The following is a 14,228-nucleotide window of genomic DNA, read 5'->3' as shown; positions in this document are numbered from 1 at the left end:
AGCGACTTCCTGTTTTCAGGCTAGTTTGGTCCTGATTGGACAGCGCTAAAGACGTTTCAACCGATTTTCTCATCCCTAAAGTCACTAGCCTGCGATTTAGTCGGCCTAAACCACTACCTAACGTTAGGTAGTAGTTAGTTATTAACAACTATATTCAAACTTGGCAATGGAATGGAAGTAAATACAAAGTAAGGCTTTAGTCATAACTACACGGTGCGAATGTGTGCTAGCTAATAGTGTAACATTAGCAGTCTGTCTGGTTGGATGTCAGCTATGTGGCGCAATACGTGGTGACCAACAGCTGCTTGTTTGTCAGCAGCAGTCGGAGGACCGGAGGACCCAGAAAGCTCCTTTATTAACCACGGGGACTGAAGGGGAAGAGGAGGGGGCGCGCTGAAGTTGGAGCTCTGACCACATAGTAAAACCACCTCTCTCTCTCTCACACACTCACACTCTCACTCTCTCTAGCCGGGTTTGAGGAGATCTCTCTGGGAGCTGGAGGGAGGTTGGCCGTCTCTCTCCTCCAGCAGCCGCCGGGCTTCTATGCAGCTTCCCGCCGCCTTCATCATCATGGATTTTGGGACTAAAAGAGTCGCCGGGATTATCGCTCAGGTCGCCCTGCTTCTCTCCAGCGCGTATGGGACAACCGGAGAAGGTAAGCGGGCTGTGCGCTTCTTCACTTTCCCCGGAGGAGACGGAGCGAGTCCGGGCAGCGCAGACCCAGAGGGCGGCTTTAAACGGGCGGTTCATCGCCCTGTCACAACAATATGAAACCTCTGATTTCTGATTTCAGCCGTTGCTCCTATATAGGTACTCTATAAAGCTGGAAAAAGTGCAAAGATGTGGGATGCAGGGTTGCGCACAGCAAGCGCTCCGTTGTTTAAAACATGAGAGTTGTGGCGTTTTTACGTGAATAACTGTTTAATTTTTGAGCGTTTTAAAACGCTCAAAAATTAAACAAATTTGAGGTCGGGATCAGTTTTAACAATTCATTCTCGCTGTAACGTTTACGCAGAACGCGCCTTCTGCTTATCTCCAACTTTTATTCAACGTCCTTATAGCTTGTTGGATTGATTTGACTCTTATTCCCGCACGTGTTTACCGAGTCTCCTGCTGGCTGCGACCGTAACTCCTGAAAAGCTGTCAGAGAGGCTCTAACCAAAGCAGGTGTTTGCTCCACGCAGCTGCACGTTTGGCAGTAAAAGGTCTGTGTCTGTTTGCAGAGAGGAACACTGTCGCCGCTATAAAAAGCCAGTTCAGCCAGTGTGCATCAAACTGGGTTATCTGTTTTCTTTCTGGTTAATTTGGTGCTCAGAGCTGCATGATGAGCATCCTGGGACCGAGCCACGTCTGTGCACGACGTGCGTGTGTGCGCGCGTGTGCGTGCGCGCATGTGAGAAATAGGATGCATGCGGATTGTGGAGGTGGGTTTGGGACTGAGGGTTGCTGGTTTGATTCCGTAATGGAGGAAGATCTGTTTTCTTCCCTTAAGTAGCATTGAGTCATGATTTACATCAACATCAGGCAGTTTGCAGGTCTAAGGCTGTGTCAGTGTGTGATTATGAAGTGGGGCGTTGCTATTATTCCTCCCTGCCTAAGAAATGAGAAGAAAGAGGGAAAAGGCGGGAATCCAGAGCAGAAATGGGATGAATGTAGGAGACAGAGGGCAGTGATGTTTCCCTCTATGTAATCAAGATAAATGGCAGAAAAAAGTCCATCCCTCCACCCTTTTGTGCCCCTTCTCTTCAACACAGTGATCTCTTTTCCGTCTCCTTTTTCTCATTTTTATATTAACCTTGTTTGCCTGTTTCTTTCCTTTGCTGTCAACGATAATGTGACTTGTGCAGAACGCTATTATCGTCTTCCTCTTCACGACCCCGCTTCTCATCTGCTTCTGCGTCTTTCTTTTTCCTTCTCTCGTCTCTCCTCACGCCCACCATGTGTTGCCGTTTCACCTCTTAAACCCCGCCGTACAGTCGCTGTGCAGTCGAACTAAAACCTGCATACCGTATAGTTTTCAATTCTTGTGGTGGAGAATGTGTCACGTTGAATTCGGAAGAACCAAAGGAATGTCAGTATTCCACCCAGGATATTATACCCAAATAATTATGCAAAAGAAGTGTTTTGGGTCCGATCTTTCTTCTGCAGTTTAATGTACCCACAGCTGACTGTAAGCTAGTGAGACATTGAGAGAGGCAGATTGCAGCATCCTCTACAGTTGGACAGATGAAGGAAGGAAAGAGGAGATAGAGTACTGTATATGAACACAACATGTTGGGTTGGAGTATTGGTCATCATCTGTTGTTCCCAGGTTCTTTTTGCTGCATGAAAGAAGCATCTACAGTCTCATCAAAGTATCTGTTTCTCTATATCTTCCCTCTGGCTGTTTCTCCTCTGCTGTTTCTGAATCAGATGTGCTGCAAACTTTCAGCCCTCTCTCCGGGCTCGTTTCTCTCTGTTGTTTTCCGTCAGCTCCCGACACTTTTCTCTCCCTTTTCTTTTCATAGCTAGCTATACCTATCTTTCTCTTTCTTCTCTTCCACCTGGATGTCTGCCCTCCTGCTGCTGTGTCGCTCTTACCTTCCTCCTCCTTCCTTTCTAGTCACTGTACCTATATATATATTTTTTCTCCCTGTTTCATGTCCATATCCCGTAATCTTTCTCTGCGTGTATTCTCTCCCCTGCTGCTCACTTCAGTGTTACACTGTACTTTCATCTGAAGGTGTTTGCATTTGGTTTCAGCTGATGGGGTTTGGGAATATTTGGTGACACCGGTACAACTTTAAGCTGCCAGTATTTAACATCTTTCCATCTTTTGTGTCTGTAGATCAAACCAAGGTAAGAAATGTCTTGTTACTTAGGGACAGTTTATATAAAGGTGTTACATTTGAAATTTAGAGCAGTGGTCGACCAATATGGGTTTTTCAATGGCCGATTCCGACATTTAGAGAGCAGGGCGGCCGATGGCCGATCTATAATGCCGATATGTTTTACTTTGCATTGCGTTGTGTTGTGCATGTGATAAATAGAGAACCTTGTTTGTTTTTTTGCATGTGATAAAATACAACAATTTAATTAATAACAACAACAACACAGAATTGCTATAGGGGGCGGGACCCACTGGTGCTACAGACCTATTACAGATCAGTGGTGGGACCTCACTTCAGACTCGAGGTGTAAGCAGAGCTGGACCGGTCCTTTTTAGAATAAAAATGTCCGCTAGCTGCTCCACTGGCTCCGCTCGCCTCTGCAGGCTGCCGGCGCCGCTCCGCGGGACGTGCACTCCGCTGGGGTAGGACCTCACTTCAGGCTAACTTCAGTTGGGCCGGCGGCGAGTAGAGCGGATTCTCCATTTACTACAAGACGACTCGCAGCACCGGAAGTTCACGGGCTCCGCAAGGCTGCCTACAGATGTGTCTGCAGACATTTTTTGTTTATCGGCCTGGTGAGCGCTATGACATTGGCCGATGCCAATCATCTCAAAATGCCATTAATCAGCCTGGTTAAAAGGGCAACCGATTGATAGGCCAACTAATTAATTGGTCGACCACTAATTAGTATAGCAGCAAACAACTATTTGCTGTGTAAAGATGTCGGCCTGAGCAGAGAACAAAGTCGCTCTCCCTCTGTGTGAATGTGGTAATATGAGTTTCTCTGTGCTTTGTTTATGAAGCTGGCGGATCCTGTAGGTTAGTTCATATGTCTCCCACTGTGTGTGCCCCACCATCTAGCTAATGGCTGCTGCTTTGCGCGAGGCTCATATAGCGGTTACAGTGATAACATCCTCCTGAGCCATGGGTCGTTATGAAACCCGCTGTGTGGAGGCAATCCCCCAATCAAAGATATGCTCTGAATTTGGAATTCAGCATCTTTAAAGGCCTTTTGCCCCCCCTGGAGGTGTTTGAACTTACCCTGTCTCATTACACCTTGGCCCGGTTTGCAGGTGGGTGGCGCTTCATGAGCTCACCTGCATTTCTGTACCAGCAAGAATAATAGAGATGTAATTATCCAAGCCCAGCATGTTCAACAAAAATAACAGGAGACTCTGGATGACAAACACTGTAAATGCCCACAGTGTCCTGAGAAGTGGTCTGATCTGCCAATTTCACTTTGGTATTATTGACTATTTGAGCAAATAGTAAATATGTATTTGATAGATAATGAATCTTTAATAAAAAAAAGGAAACAGAATCATGGATCTGACCAGAAAAGGGAAGAACTTTCAGTATTTTTTGGTCGAGGGCTGCATGTCTCCTTTCCTGATGTGCTAATAAATCTGCACATAAGGGAGCTGATGTGTGCGGTCTCCTCTTCTTGCTTTTCCTGTCTACAATTTTTGAGGCCAGCACCTTTTATACTGGATGTGCGCGACCGTTGTCTACTCCTTTCGAGACATTTGCATGTTGTTTGTTTAATACTTTTATACTTACACAACAACTGATTTTGTCACTGCATTTTACAATCTTACCATTCCTCCGGAGAGTAAGTAATCAGCAAGTAATTAGCTTACCCGATGCATAGGTTCTCATGATGCTTTGTTAGGATGTGAGGAGTAAGTCCAGTCCATTATTTGTCCGTGGCGTCTATAACGAAGCGTTTTAGGTTCTGATGCTCAGATGGAAACTCTTTTAATTTAGTTGAAAAATGAAACAGATTAACATTTGGTAAGGTTTAGGCATAAACATGACTTCAACATACTTAGTTTAGGTTGGGGACCTTCGCGTCTTGGATACAATAATTTAACACATATGTACACAGGTTAAGATTTGCCCTAAGTATCAGTTTTAGATTGATTCAGTTCTTGTTGCAATCAGTTTTCTCTGCTGTATCTCTTCTTATGTATTCTCTATAGTTTTGGATGTCTTGTTTTTTGCCTTTAGCATTCTCTCTCACTCTCTCCTTCTCCCTGTCTATCTCTTAATCTCGCCCAGCATGACCCAGCAGCACACTCATCATGCTCAGTCCATAAACCACAGCAGCATATTAAGTTAGGATTGCAGAGGTGGAGGGTTCCCGGCCGCGGGTCTCAGACTCCATGTCTCCCTTCGCCGCTGCCGACAGCTCACCGCTCATTATGGAGCTGGTACTAAACGAAAACAAAGTGGAAATACATATTTTAACAGCCAGATGGTGCCCTGATGACTTGTTAGCCGGATCAGCGAATGAGTGAGTCACTGATGAGATTTGTGGAAGTCTATGTGTAAAAGAAGCGACCCCGCAGGGCCATAAAGTCACTCTGTGTTTAATCGCCTTCCAATATCACAGCATGAAAGAGTCTCTGTGTGTTCAGCAGCTCAGAGACCGGCAGCCAAATGACTAACATGTAACCAAAAATGTGTCTTTGAGCTGCCAGATTCACTGTTTTACTCATGTGTGCTGCAGGTTAGTTTAAGTGTTCAAGGAAAAAGGTGAGTGGATCGTTCCACGTCTTTGCTCTGAGGAAAATACAGAATGACTCCTCAAAAGGTTTGAAATGGCTATCTGCAACTGTGTCTTGTGGTTTTAGTTGTTTTGTGTTGGTTTATCATTAATATTTCACAGACTGCATAGTAAGTGGCTAACATAAACGATGTAACGTTAAATAATAACGTGGTTGTGCAGCTACATGTCAGGTTGGCCATTAATCATATTGGTTTGATCCCCAGCGTCTCTTGTCCAAACGTGACCTTGAACCTTAACATGCTCCCAATGAAATTAATGATATATTTCTCTCAGGTTGAGAATTCATTGTAAAACTTAATTTACAATTGTTGGAGAGCTCAAACAATGTCCTTCTGTGGATTTGTCCTGTTCAGTTTTGTCTGTGGCACCAGAGGCTTCACACTTGTCAGTCTGCTGAAGTGATGCAGGTTCAGGGTTCGCCAAGTTTACTTTAAGACCTTTTCAAAAGCACTAAGAATGCAATTTAACACCTGTTTCAGATCAGGCAGGTATAGAAGTATGATGGAAAACCAGTAGGCAGGATATGGACTAGAATGCTTTATTATTAGTTCACTTTTTCAGTACTTCCCAGCAGCTTATTATAATAATTCCTGATGTAATTCATTAAATGAATGCAACCTGGACCTGGCTAAGCAGTAGAAAGGGATAGATGGATTAAGCAATTCGATTGAAGTAAAGACAATGAAATTTAGTTAATTTTATAATGAGGTAATGAGCTTCTTGTTTTTTAAAGATAGTGACAGACACAGACCACCATCACAACAATCGCACCTTTAGCTTATTGGTGTATAATGACTAACATCCCACAATCAGATGCTCTGACGTTTTATAACAAACATTTATGCCGACAGCCAGCAAGAGAAAGTAACTTTGAAAAGTACATTTAGAGTGTTTCATACCTTCTGAGGCCTTCTAAAATCAATTTGAAGACTTTTCTGCAGATACCCCAGCGTACATGCTGCCAACAGTTTAGAGATAAATAAATGTTTGTTTAATACAGCTACTCTTAATGTATATTTAAAATATTTTAATGGAGACAGTGGAAGATTTCATATTGTATATTTCAAATAAATGAATGAAAATGAGTGAAAAACAGCGGAAGTGTTTAATGGACCTTCCCTGATAACAATAATAGCATTAGAGGTTTCTTTCATTGCTTCTTTCTGTAGTGTTTATTGCTCCTCTGTTCCAGCTCTAATTGCGCCCTCTGAAAGTTTTGTTGTCTCATAACTTATTTTGTTCTGATTTATTCCACAGTTCCTCCAAGCACTGCAGTACTTTGTATTTATGTCTGTATTAATTACCAGATTTAATTAGCAGCGTTGGTGATTTTCCTCAGATGCCTTCAGAATCCGCCTAATTCTTTGATTACTTTGCTTTCGTCGCTTTGGATTTTATCTGCTTCTGAATACGATGCTATGTTCCAAACACGCTGGCCTTGAGCCTGATGTGAGAAGACAATAATACTGTGATTGTAAGCATTGTCAAGAGGCAGAACGCTTTTATTCTTGATCTTTTCATTTTCATGTTGATCAGGAAAGAACCTGAAATAGACCAAATGTCATACTATCAGTTGTAATGCTCTATATGACCCGGAAAAGTAAACAAGACCATCAACCAGAAGATTGGCTATTTCCATATAGTTGTTCTGTAATGTAATTGTAATGCTTTTCATCGGTGCCACTGGGTCGGATCCCCAGAAACTCATTCAGCTCAGACTCCAGCAGGAGCAACTAGCCCACCACAGACTGACCCAGATCTGGCTTTCCTGCCGCCTTTGACCTGCTCCCGTCTGGAGGTGGAGAAGCACCAATTGCCGACTTCCACTAGGACTAGACTCCCTTTAGAAAACCTCTCATTTAACTGCAGCAGGGTCTGACTGTCTACTCCGCACAGTCCTGGTTCTGCCTCCCTTTCCTCCAGTAGGCCCAGCCACACAACCTGGGCCTCCAGCAGCGTGGTGTGTTTGCTCTCAGTGGGGATCGGTGGAGCAGCAGGCAAAGTGAAGGCGAAGCTGGGTCTGTCTGTGTTGGGCTGGTCACCGACGGGGGTTCCACTGGAGGGAGAGTTACAAGAGTTTCTGGAGAACCTGCCTGACATATAACGTTTCTTCTGATTCCGTGGAGAATCCGACCTGATGATGGGCATTTAGAATAACTCTATAGAAATGGCCAGTCTTCTCGCTGAAGGGTCTTGTTTACATTTTATGTCATGTAGAGACAAAAATATAGACCTGAGACTGTTTCCTAACAAGTTCTAAGATCCATGTTGTAACTCTCAACCGGTGCCGAGAGGAAGTGTGGGAAGACCAACAAGGTAAAAAAAAACCAAGGTATAACGCTCAAATCAGTCCTCTCAAAGAATGCATAATTTGTGTGTGTGTGTGTGTGTGTGTGTGTGTGTGTGTGTGTGTCTATGTGTCTGTGTTTGTGTGTGTTAACTATATGTTGCAAACCTCACTGCAGTTTAAAGTCATTAACACAAATTGTCCAATAGCCTTTAAATTAAATTCCGAAGATTAAAAAAAAAGTAATCCAACAGCAAAGTTCAAGAAGTACATCTCTAAGTCTAAAGTCACTTACACTTAACTACACATTTCCCAGAATGCCTCTCAAGATCTTTTCAGCATATTGTTCTCTGGTGTGCAGTATGTGTAAGTAGATGGAGTGATTGTGATGAAGTAATGAGCTTCCAGTAGAGGAAAGGTAAGATCGTAGCGAGTGAAAGAATAATGTCACAATGTGCTGTTAGTTGTTCATATTATAATAAGGCTTTATAAAGTCGCTCCTATTGGTGTAAAGTGGGTCTCCTACATCTGCTCTGATGAATGTCTGTGTGTGGATGTTGAACATTGAAGCAAAATTAAGAATCTTGAAAGCTAGCAGCTAACAGTGCTGACAAAGCTCATATTAGAGTTAACAAGTGGGGCCCGCTCACATGCGCTAACATGCACTTTCTATATATTCAGAGCATTAATATAGCAGCAAACAACTAGCTGCGTAAACAAAGCACAAAGAAGATCGGATTACAACACACACAGAGGGAGAGTGACTTAATTCTCTGCTCAGGTAGAGATTACTCTTCTGTATCTTTACATACTGTAGCTAATGTTTGTTTGTTTCTACATTAATGCTCTCTGAATATCTTATGGAGAGCGTTTAACTATAAGTGTTGATGTTTTTGCCTACTGAATCATCTTTCTCTAAATCCCCTACACATTTGGCCATATACTGCCATTGTATTTTGCAATGTTTTGAGGTTTTTGTTGACACATTTGATAAGTTATTACGAGTAGATATGTAATCTGTAACCTTACGTTTTTGTATGCATAGACATGGAGCAACATAGTAACTTATTCTAAGTTGTGTTTCTGTCCACCTGATCAATCTTAGTCCAATATGACTCTTTTATATCTCCGTATTTGGTCTCCACCATCTTCTGAGGAAAACATCTGGATTCGGATCTGCTAAATGCTAAACATAGCGGAGAGATACTGCAAAATCAAGTCTTAATTCTCTGTGGATCGTCGGCACAAACTATTTTCACATTACGCATGAGGTTATTTGTACTATTGTTAATGTAAAATGATTACTTAATGCAGCTTTGAGTCCTGTTCTATTTCTCACTTCAGTCCTGCATGTTATGCACCAAACTAGATCCTGGAGGAAACAGAATGAAACACCCAGGAAACAGTCGATTCAGTTCATTGATTTTCACAGCGATGCCTGTTTTTTCCACAGCCGTTATCATGCTCTAAATTTTTATTAGAATTTAACAACGAGGTTACGTTTACCCATGTAAGCTTTGTGAGCACCCTAGGGAGGATTTCATGAAACAGAAGTAGAAACTTAAGTCGTTATTGACAGAGGAGGATTCAGGTTGATCGATAAAGAGAAGATTTGTGTGCTCCCCTTGAAAATGAAGGCGAAAGAGCAGACGAGAGGAAATAAAACGTTAATGTTCCATGTGGGGGAAATGGGTCAGTACAGCTGGGAAAAGCAAAACAACACACTAAAAATCTAAAAATGTCACAAATCCCCCAAATATTTCACTCTGAAGTAAGACATTAGTTGTCAGAGAACGGGAAGGACTGTGGATTGTTTGCAGCTTGCCTGCCTGACTAGATAAGTGCAAGGTCAATTATAATTATTCAGCTGAATTGAGGCTGAATCAATTCTTAACAGATTAACAATCACCTCTTCCAAGCAGACAGAGGGAAGATAAATAGACATTTTACAACATTTGAGAATGTAAATTACAGTTAAGGGTTTGGATTGAGAGGACAGATGAATGAAAAGTATTGGCATCAGAAGCTGCAGAGGGACAAATTAAAACCTTATCGCCTTTGTGGGGGGAAAAAAAAATTGTACCCAGAGGAGAATCTGCCATTTAAAAGCCATAACCAAAAACAAACGCAACACCCTGAAACCAATAAGTCGTCCTTCAGCCATTTATTTCCAAAGAGCCCACCTATAGAGCATCATTCACTTAATAATCGTCCATGCTGACTTTTCTCTCCACACTTCATTTGTTTCCAGAGCCTGGGGCAAGGTCTGGCTGAAGTTGTTTATCAGAATGAAATGAAGGAGCTAAACTACGTCCTGAGAGGTTTGATATTTGTGTTTCTTCACTCACAATAATTCAGCATCTGAGCAGCAAGGCCTGAATCCCGTCTGTAAGAGGAGCTGCTTTTCTTCCCTATTGAATAGCGAAGCTGTATATATTCCGTTTATCTGCTGCAATGCGCATATCAGGTGTGACAAATCAAATCTAAACAGCCAAATGTGAAGCCTTTCCCCTAAACAACTTAAGAGAGAGAAAGATGCTGCATTAAAGGGTCGGCATTTGGTCGCTACATCGTTACAGACCCTACAGAACCCTACAGAAACGCTGAACAAAACACACAATTTTGCGTTATAAGTTTTGTATTATATGCTTAATCTTCCTTTTCGGTGTCTTAAACTGAATATAGAAATGGGTTTCTGTAAGCTCAGCTCAGCTAACTTTACATAATTTCTGTAATACGTATTGTCCTTGGTAGATTCTCTGTAGAAGACCTCCAAACTGTCTTCCTCTCCTAGCTCGGCTCTTGGACAGCAAACAGTGTTGTTTTGGTGCAACGAGTAGTTTCACATGATGACAGGTGATAGTCAGGTACCTGTCTGCTGCTCTGGACGTCCAGCTGCAAGGCTGACGACTTCAGTGGAGTTGCAACGCCATGTTTCAAACGTGAATACATATAAGGATAACCACATTTTCAACAACGCTGGAGAAATTGACGGTAACTTGACTGAAACTTTCTTCTCCAGTGAGGTTTGATAGCGTTTTTGGGTGATGTCTGGTGAAATGGTTTCTGAGCTTTGTGGTATTTTCCACAACATATGACCTCTAGTTTGCACATCCTGTAAATGGCTTTGTGTTTGTCCAGCTCTGCTCTGACCTCGAACCTTTTAAATCCCAAACCAGATGTCTGCTCCAGGCCTGCAGGTGCTGTCAGTGGAGCAGCTTCTGTCATGTTTTAGTTCCCCGTCGCTCGCCGGCAGATCTCCTTGTGCGGTCATGCCAGAGTAACACAGAGGATACAGTAATTGGTATAAAAAGATTGATCCAAGGAGTTTATGAATCAATATCGGATCTTTTAAATGAAGATTGATATGAATCCAGAAATTGTTTGGTTTAAACCCCGCCCTATAGATTTATGTGGTAGCGTTTCACCAGCCACGATAACAACTGAAGTTGATTAAATTTAAAGGAACAAAAATACGGTTTGAAGAGGCTGTTGTCTGATTTACATGCTCTCTTGTTTTCCAGTATCAGTACTATTTTATTTACTTATGACCAAAGACAAAAGATAAAATAAACAGTTATACACACAGTGGAGAAATTTACAAACATCACTTGGTTTAATTTTGGTGTTTATTATATTCACGTAGAAACAAGATACATTTGGCATGTTTGGCTCAATCAAATAATATCCTTTAATATACATGCCTGTAATAGAAATCAATTACAGTTTAAAGAGCAATTAAATTTGAGTCAGAAAAAATGATTTCCCCAGTCATCATCTTTAACTATACTTTCTTTTTTATTCTCTCAGCCGCCTTGAGGTGTTTATCTCTCCGCTTAGCTGATTTCGAGCCACTGGAGTGAGTGCTATAATCATAGCCTAATGATAAGATAATCTCAAGAACACTAAATGACTTTTAATCCTAGCCTAATGACAGATAATACCGCTACGCTCCTGCATATCTTCGCCCTCTTCCCAGGTTGTTTGAATGCTTGACTCACAGCTTCCCCGTGAGTCTCGTCTGAAAGTCAAATTTAAAAAGCAGTTTGTCAGTCGGAGCCAGGTGACATGCATTCATATGCAGGCAGCGCATGCCCCGCTGCACTGTGATTAAACTTGATGAGGGCTGACATGATGGACAGGTAATCACATTTTCTCTCCCTTGAACTTGGTGATCAGTGCCTCGGCTAATTAGGCTTTAAGATCTGCATGGTTTGGTTATTTACATGCTCGGTGTTGAAGGACGGTTTGATTATTCAGCTGCTGCAGACTGAGGAGGGATTTAATACAAGTTACAGTAAATTATTGAGATGCCGGAGGCTGAATGGGAAATTCATGGGTGTTATTACTCACCCATTGAAGACTTTTCGTTGCCTTTAGAAAGAGTTGGTTATTTAAACTGTGGAGGCTCAAGGGAAATATTAGGTGTGCTTGATGAAATCCCTCAAGCTCATGAATTATCCCTCGTGTGTTCCAGGATTAATCCGGTAAAGAAAACGCCGAGGATGGAGAGTGTGAACCACAGCTTATTTCAGGTGTGGGCTTGTCTCGTGGGAATAAATTGCTTTTCAGTGAACTGCTCGTTTGCACAGAGAAGAACAAAGCCATTGCGATCTGGTGTTTAGTGAACTTCCCGGCAAACCTCCCGGTCCTTCATGATTCATGGGAGGCTTGCGTCAGCGAGAGCCATGAGGAAGAAGAGAAGTAGCTGACGATAAATGCCCTTCATATTTCTTCTTAAGTGTCATTTATGAAAATGTGTGCAGGCAAAATGGAGCCATCAACGGGACCTGATGAAGTCAAGGTTACAGAACGGATGTGGAGCCACCTGTCATGAATCTGGATTTATTAACCCAGGAACAGGTAGCTAAGCAAGGAGCCGACAGACGACTGCAGTCCATCCATTTGATATTGGGACCTGCTGGACTGTATTTGTTGAAGGCCGTACCCAGAAGGAGTCTGTCTCCCCAAAAAATGAAGCCATTTATCAAATAGAGCTGGCGTCACTGAAGATGGCTTGCCTCAAATATCAGCTTTCATCTGCTGAGGTCATGATACTCCGTCACCCCGAGACAGAAGACTCAAACAACAAATGGATTTTACACTTCCAACTCTATTTGCACCAGCAGATGCATTAGTTACGACTGTCGTAATTGGATATTTTACTGGGGACATTAAACTTACCAACTGTAACTGCATTAGTTACCAAGGTCACTGTGCTCCTTCAGCCTCTGGTGCAGGAGGGATTAGCCTTTCATGAGACGGACTGTCCATACCATGGACTGGAAGGTCTTTGCTGCAGTTGGTGCAAACACAGCATATTATTCCAAAGGATCAATGAGGAGCTAGAAGTTCACATCTGGGTGGTGCTAGAGAAAAGCTTTGCTGTGAAATTATTAATGTCAGGATGTATCCTCTGAGGATATAGATATCATGCACATCTGTGCACAAAGTTGAACATCTACCTCATTAAAAAAACAATAATTAATTAATGCATATACTATCAATACTCTATCTTTAGTTTGCTCAACCATTTCAAAACCCAATAACAAGGTTATTCACGTGAAGCTAATTAAAAGCTACAAATAATAAAATAATTATGGTTATATGATAAAAAAAAGTTTACCAGTGAGATTAAAACAAGCGATTGAAAAGCCGTCACTGACGTCTTTATACGGTTTCCATTTGGAGGCATCTGCACTGCACATGTGATAGTTGGTCCACATGTCAGACTGTCTCTCCTGGAAGACAACATTGGGTGTGATTGCAGAAAATGACAGAAATAGTTGTATGAAGAATGAAAAGCTTCCGAACTTCAAAGCCTTGGCTCTTTCTCTCCCCGACACACCTGACCAATCACTGCATGAAGGAGGTGTCATATTGCTCCGGAAAGCAATCTTCGCCTCCACATTTCCTCTGGATTAAGTCAGTCATATTGAGTTAGTTGTCCCCGCTACACACTGCTGATGCAGATCACAGTGTAGCGCCCTCTCTGTTATGTATTTATGTGAAGCCGGTTGGCACAGCGCTGCAGACTGCTGCTCTGCGGCGACTGCTGATGAGAAGATGCAGCGCCGGTCAGTTTGTATTAGAGGGGAGGACAGCGCTGAGTCAGTGGCCATTAAAGAAGGAAGCTGGCTGAATTTGAACATGACGAGACAGAGTTTAATCTGAGCTAAGGTGAAAACAAGGAGGACGAGCAATATAAAGTATGAGGGGATAAAGTTTAGGGGTCAGAGTCTGGTAGTAGTATTCCCTCTGTGTTTCTCACAACCGCAGTGACATTTTCTATCGCCTCTCCCATTTTATCCCTCAGTAGCTCTGCTGTGTGGGTGTGTATGGGTCACCGTCTACTTTCTGGATGCACCACCTCACATCTCACAAGTCGCGTACACGGAGAGAGAGGGAGGGGAAGAACACGAGGAGAGGTACATGGAAGAAGATAGAGTAGAAAGAACACAAGAGGAAGAGGAGGGATGAGGAAGAGCAGCTAATGGTT

The 14,228-nt window shown here is 42.6% G+C and overlaps 1 protein-coding gene across 2 annotated transcripts in view; it reads left to right on the top strand.

Moving 5' to 3' along the window:
• The first annotated feature begins 392 nt into the window (after positions 1-392).
• The window catches only part of LOC311012214 (contactin-associated protein-like 4), a 100,233-nt gene continuing 86,397 nt past the window's right edge, over positions 393-14,228 (top strand). For both annotated transcript variants that reach the window (XM_084007581.1, XM_084007580.1), the window contains exon 1: positions 393-655. In XM_084007581.1, the coding sequence (XP_083863707.1) occupies positions 544-655 (112 nt within the window). In that variant the 5' untranslated portion in view covers positions 393-543. The remainder of the gene's footprint in view (positions 656-14,228) is intronic.

The sequence above is a fragment of the Eutrigla gurnardus genome (genome assembly GCF_963514095.1).
Source record: "Eutrigla gurnardus genome assembly, chromosome: 4".
Lineage (NCBI taxonomy): Eukaryota > Metazoa > Chordata > Actinopteri > Perciformes > Triglidae > Eutrigla > Eutrigla gurnardus.
This window is presented reverse-complemented; position numbering and strand designations above follow the sequence as displayed.